We start from the raw sequence: 6,755 nt of genomic DNA, 5'->3' as shown, positions 1-6,755 counted from the left end.
AAAAAATATTTTTATTGATTTCAGAGAGGAAGAGAGAGGGAGAGAGAGATAGAAACATCAATGATGAGAGAGAATTATGAGCAGCTGCCTCCTGTACGCCCCACACTGGGGATCTAGCCCACAACCCTGGCATGGAAATCGAATCGTGACCTGCTGGTTCATAGGTCGATGCTCAACCACTGAGCCACGCTGGCTGGGCCTAAATTTTAAAGTTAACTTTAAAAATAAACTTTGCTTTAAGGAGCAGTTTAAAAATACACTCAGGGAGAATGATAAAGTAAGTAAAGATGTGCACAATCAGTTCAGTAGTTTGCTTTCAGTGAGGACGGGTTCACACGCAATTCCTGGGATGTGCCACAAGGCGGAGCCCCAAGCAACCAGAAACTGCTTGAACATCACATCTCTGTAAACAACTTCATTTGGCAGGAAAAATGAAAAGAAATTTGGAGGACAGGAGACAGCTGTGGTGGAAATTAAGGCATTTAAGGCTAGGTGATGTTAATAAAGAATTTCAGTCTTAAGTTAGGAGGAAGAAAAATGTAGATTCATATTCAATTTACATACTGTTGAAACAGAATGTCTGCAAACGCTTGCTGATCTGTGTTAGGGTTTTCCTTATAGAATGTGTTTTATTTTATTTATAAGAACCTCTGAGGTAGGTCCTGTTATCCCCAAGAAGAGAAGTGATTGGACTGAGGGAGGTCACATGTGTTGAAAACTATGATCTGAAGCGTGGTCTTTTGTTATTTAATCCCAATATTTTAATGCATAAACATGTTTGTACTGTTAATAGCTAATAAAATTTAGTTATTTAAAACTATTTCATCCTCAGTTCAACCTGATTATATTCCATTTTATGCATGTTTTAAAACACACAGAGAATATTGGCAAAAATGTATGAGATTCACATGTAATAAGTATACATATAATGAGGATGCATTTTTAACAGATGAGGGAACAGGTCAAAAAGTTTGAAAATATAGCCCTGGCCAGTTTAGCTCAGTGGGTAGAGTGTTGGCCTGTGGACTGAAGGGTCCTGGGTTTGATTCCTGTCAAAAATACATATCTCATAAATACCACATGATCTCACTCATTTGCGGATTATAGAGAACAACATAGACTGATGAAAAGGGACAGATCCAAAGTCTGAGAAACAGCGATCAGGCTATCAATCCCCAGAAGGAAAGTAGGGGAGGGCGGGGGTAAGGGGAAGAGATCAACTTGTGTGCATGCATATAAGCTAAACCAATGGACATGGACAACAGGAGGATGAGAATATAAGTGGGGTGCGGGGTTGGGGGTTAATGGAGGGGATGAGGACACATTTGTAATACCTTAACTAATAATAATAATAAAAATACATATCTCAGTTGCAGACTCAATCCAGATTGGAGTACATGCAGGAGGCAACCAATCGATGTGTCTCTCTCACATCGATGTTTCTCTCTCGCTCTCCCCTTCACCTTACCCCGCCTCCCTTCCTCCCTTATACTCTCTCTAAAAATCATTAAAAAATATCCTTGGGTGAGGATTAAAAAAATAGCTTGGAAATATATAAAGAAGAAGCACTGGCAGTTGGATGGCGATGGAGAGAAAAGCCAGGCAAAAGGGTATCACTGGGGTCCAGACAGGAGGCGCCGACGGCCTGGAGAGGTACCAACAGTAAGGATGGGAAGGAATAGGAGCAGTATGGGGGATTGAAGCGAAGGGACTGAGAAAGGATCTAGGGATCTTCATTCTGTCACAGAATTGGGGAGGGAAGAATAGGCTCAATGGCCCATGAGGTCTCAGTTTAGAAGATCTTAGTGTCTGGATTTGGGATGGGTAAGAAAGAAGGAGAAAACGTGGATAAATCTTAGTGTCCTGGCTAGGTGACTGGATGGATAGGTGTATAGTGCAATTTGCCAACAAAGAGATAAAGGCCCTGGCTGGTGTTTCACAGTGGTTAGAGCGTCGGGCCTTGCACCCCAGGGCCTTGGGTTCAACTCCTGGTCAAGGGAATGTACCTGGGTTGCAGGTTCAATCCCTGGCCCCAATCAGAGTGTGTGCATGAGGCAACCAAATGTGTCTCTCTTACATCGATATTTCTACCCCCCCGCCCTCCTGTCCCTTCCACTCTAAAAATCATGGAAAACATATCCTTGGGTGAGGATAAACAACATCAAAAATGGGATAAAGGAGAAGGCTGGGTAGGGGTGGAGCAAGTTCAACAGAGGAAGGAGTTTGGGACCTGTTTTGTTTGAATGGTCTGTGGCGTTAGTTGAAGATCTCAAACAAGAACATGGACGTATAGGTCCAAAACAAGAAGGAGTAGTTTGGGCTGGCCATACTGACATTAGTGTTTTAAAACCATCCTGATAAATACAGTTGCTCATGGAGAACGTACAGTAAGAAGAGAAGAGGACCAAGAGTGGAATCAGGTGAAGACAAGCATGTGTGAGGATGAGAGGAGACTGAAGTTACAGAGAGAGAGGTCACTGAAGCCAAATTCTGGGAGATGAAGAGGAAAGAAGGATTCAGGGAGAGGATGTAGCATAAAGTATTTGTAGACAGGAAAGTTAAAAGCTTTAATTTCTTGTTGACCAGAGGCCAATCTTATATTTAAACAAGGTTAAATCAAAATTAAATACCACATCCTCACAGGGAAAAGTCACATGTTTTGTAGAGTCAGGATGACTACAGTTTCCTTTGGCAATAACAGGGATTTGCTGTTAAATTTGTTTTACCCAGGAAATCAGAGGTCCATCACTGTCTATCAAACAACAATCACCACCTATTTATAAATACGGTTATTCATTCATTCTTCCAAAAGGTTATTTATTATTAACTTATGTGCCAAGCTGTGCACGTGGTCTTTGGATAGAAGCATGTTTAAGATCACACTAATCTACATATGTGACAAAATGGAACAGAACTATGCACATGTTGTAGCAATCTCAATGTCCTGGTTTTGAGTGTATCATAAGTATATGCCATGTAACCACTGGGGCAAACTGGGTGACGGGTGTATATGGGTGATGTTTCTATACTATTTTTGCAACTTCTTGTGAATCTATAATTATTTCAAAATAATAAGTTATTAAAAAAGGAACAAAAATCTGCCCCTGACTTGGAGCAATCAGCATCCAATAGGACAGGGAGAGTCAAAGATAAAAAAGCAATGATGATACGTATGATGCAAAGGGAAGGGCTGCATGGGAAAGGGGTGTCTGATTGCCCTGGGTTGGCAGCTGGGGCGACTCCATAACAAGGACAGAGGAGGGGAGCGTTGGGTGGATGGATCCTTTCTGAGCAAATGCCATTCTTCTGGGGGCTCAGAATGTGATTGTGATGTCCTCTCTTTCTTTAAAAATAAAAAAATAACAACACAACAAACCAAAAACTTTCCAATAACATGTGACACCAGCGTTGTGTCCTCATATCCCAGAATGGGGGATACACCAGGGCACTCCGGCAATTCCTCCATGCTCGCGGCAGCTTAGAAACCACAGTGTAGGTTTTTCTGCTCCTAAAATGACCCGCTGGACTACTCAGGTGCTTACTTATAACCCTGTTCAGTGTCCACCTGCTTCTTCCCCGTTGTTTTTTCTCTGGTGGGTCTGAGCAGAGTGAAGATATTGTAATACTGGGGTGGGGAGGAGCCATGACAGAAAGGATATGCTGCATCATTCAAGACTTGGAGAGCCGACGTAATTAGCATGCGTACCATCCCTCATACAATAATAACAGCAGCCCCTATATCAGTGGTTCTCAACCTTCCTAATGCCGTGACCCTTTAACACAGTCCCTCATGTTGTGGTGACCCCCAATCATAAAATTATTTTCGTTGCTACTTCATAACTGTAATGTTGCTACTCTTATGAATTGTAATGTAAATATCTGATATGCAGGATGTATTTAGGCGACCCCTGTGAAAGGGTCGTTTGACCCCCAAAGGGGTCGCGACCCACAGGTTGAGAACATATGCAGCCCTAATCATGCAATACTCAAAAACAAAAAAACAAAAACAAAAACAAAAACAAAATCCCCCCACAAATTCCAACCCTGAACGAGAATACTTAAAATCTAATTTTCAGGGAGGAGGAAGCAGTGGTGCCGGCTGGGTGTGCTGGGCTGGGAAGGGGCACTGCACATCCCTACCTCCGGGGCGATGTAGTCAGGGGTCCCGCAGAAAGTGTTCGTCTTGGCATCTCCTAACATGTTCTCCTTGCACATTCCGAAGTCCGCGATCTTGATATGCCCATCTTTGTCTAGCAGGATATTATCTAGCTTCAGATCCCTGAAAAACAAAAGCATAGCAAGGCCTCGCTGCAGTCATTACAATGTTGTTAGAATAGAATTGCCCTCTGAGGGGGATCTCATCACTCCACCCAGGGCAGCCCTCGCCTGGCTGCACCCTCTGAAGTGGGGAGACTTCCCTCTAAGCACCGCAGTCAGTGCTGACCACTCCCGAGAGAGAAGGTCTGAACCGGGTGACACAGAGCCGCTGCCGTCAACAGCCGGTGTGGGCCCTCCCCGAATCCTTACAGACAACCCTGGGTCAGGACTGGGCCATTTCCTCAGAAGAGCCCAGGAACCCACTCTTCTGGGTCCTTTTAGTTGTCTTGCGTCTTCCCTTTTTCTCAACTGCCCCTTCTCCCTGCGTGGCTGTGCTGGCCTCCAGCTGGTTGGCCGGCCTCCATCTAGCTCCTTTCTTTTTATTTTATTTTTTAAAATATATTTTATTGATTTTTTACAGAGAGGAGGGGAGAGGGATAGAGAGTTAGAAACATCGATGAGAGAGAACCATTGATCAGCTGCCTCCTGCATACTCCCTACTGGGAATGTGCCCGCAACCAAGGTACATGCCCTTGACTGGAATCAAACCTGGGACCCTTCAGTCCACAGGCCGACGCTCTATCCACTGTGCCACACCGGTTAGGGCATAGCTCCTTTCTTTTTAATTTTTACTCCCCCTTTAAACTGCAGTGAGTCAGAAACCAGACAACTGTATGCTGTCAATTATGTTTTGAGAAAAGAAGTGAGGAGATTGAAGTACAGTAGCTTTCATCCAAGAAGGATGTGAAATGATGGCGTGTAATGGAGAAATTTAGGACATCCATTCACAACAGAGGGTACACGTGGCGGTCTGTGCACTTGTACAAGGTGTAGGCTTACAGTTCCCATAGGGGTGCTTGAGTGTTCAGGGGAGAGCTCCCCACCTTCCCCACTCGAAAGGAGAGCGTTCTAGGTGGCCCAAAGCAAACACAGGCAAAGACAGGAGGCGCAGGAGACAGAGCGAGAAAGCAACAAGGTATCAAAGAGAATGAGCAGAGTATAGGAAGGGAGGGAGAAAAATGAGGTGAGAAGAAGATTAAGAGGAAGGACCAGAATAAAGAGCAAAGAAAGGTCAGTCCCTTATTGCTTTGGAGACTGGAATTGCTTACTTGGTTACTATTAAACCATCACCCGTGTTATCACCAAGGGCAGGAAGCCTGGGTGTGAAACTTTTGGCCACAAAAACACCCTGTGCATTTCACGGCACGAAAGAGCATCGACTACATTAACGGGACCACGAAATACAGATGTTTCAGTGTGTCTGAAAGGGTAACATTTACCTGTAGACAATGCCTTTGGAATGGAGGAACTGCAGACCAAGAATGATTTCAGCAGCATAAAACCTGAGGGAAGAAAAATCAGAGTTCTCCACCAATTCATTAACAGAACGGAAGAAAATCCCCATTTTACCCTTGACTACTCTGTGCAGTCCTCTGTGTAATGTACACACACCTCTGTGTGTACACAATTTATCTGTGTACGCACAGAATTTTGTTTCATCCGAACAAAAGGAAGATGTCTTCCCTGAGGGAATGAAGCAGAGCTGGTATCCTAAGTTAGCCCTACCTGCAGCTGGTGCTCATTCTTATATTTTAAAGGACAATGCTCAAGCTGTCATTTTTCCCAATAGAACATACCCAAACATTAAATGCAATTGTATAGTATAATAGGAAAGTAATTTTCCCTTTTATTTTAGATATATTTTTATTTATTTCAGAGAGGAAGGGAGAGGGAGAGATAGAAACATCAATGATGAGAGAGAATCATTGATGGCTGCCTCCTGCACGCCCCCCACCAGGGACAGAGCCAGCAACCTGTGCATATGCCGTGACCTCCCGGTTCATATGTAGATGCTCAATCACTCTGGATAACACAGATAGCAGGTGTTTGATGGCTCTCATGCCCTTACAAAGCTGGGAAGGGTGCTGGACTGAGTGAATCCTCTCTAGCGCGAAAAATACCTGATGGTCTCTCGGTAGTGGCTATTCCTTACAATTATCTCTGGGCAGTGTGCGGATGGCTCCCGGAGGCCACGAGATCCGTGGTATGGATCTCAGCAAGGTTTCTCCAGGAGCTGGGGAACAAGTCCGTCTTTCAACCTGGTTCACACACCACCACTCAGAGCACTCATTAGGAGCCAGTGAAAGATTATTGAAGAAATACGGCCAGTCTGCCTGGCCAGCATGGCTCAGTGGTTGAACGTCGACCTATGAACCAGCAGGACGGTTCGGTTCCCAGTCAGGGCACATGCCCAGGTTGTGGGCTCGAGCCCGAGTGTAGGAGGCAGCTGATCAATGATTCTCTCTTATCAATGATGTTTCTAGCTCTTTCTTCCTCTCCCTTCTTTTCTGAAATAAATAAAAATATGTTTAAAAAAGGAAAAGAAATAAAGCCAATTCTGTACCCAGCACTTAAAAATGGGCCTGGTGGCACCATTA

At 44.3% G+C, this 6,755-nt stretch overlaps 1 protein-coding gene across 4 annotated transcripts in view; it reads right to left on the bottom strand.

Annotated features, from left to right (window-relative positions):
* The window catches only part of PRKCQ (protein kinase C theta), a 144,162-nt gene that overhangs the window by 23,326 nt on the left and 114,081 nt on the right, over positions 1 to 6,755 (bottom strand). For all 4 annotated transcript variants that reach the window (XM_006772608.2, XM_006772609.2, XM_015569737.1 and 1 more), the window contains 2 exons: positions 5,598 to 5,660; positions 4,141 to 4,279 (listed from right to left, as the gene is read on the bottom strand). In XM_006772608.2, the coding sequence (XP_006772671.1) occupies positions 4,141 to 4,279; positions 5,598 to 5,660 (202 nt within the window). The remainder of the gene's footprint in view (positions 1 to 4,140; positions 4,280 to 5,597; positions 5,661 to 6,755) is intronic.

The sequence above is a fragment of the Myotis davidii genome, unplaced genomic scaffold, assembly GCF_000327345.1.
Source record: "Myotis davidii unplaced genomic scaffold, ASM32734v1 scaffold544, whole genome shotgun sequence".
Classification (NCBI taxonomy): domain Eukaryota; kingdom Metazoa; phylum Chordata; class Mammalia; order Chiroptera; family Vespertilionidae; genus Myotis; species Myotis davidii.
This window is presented reverse-complemented; position numbering and strand designations above follow the sequence as displayed.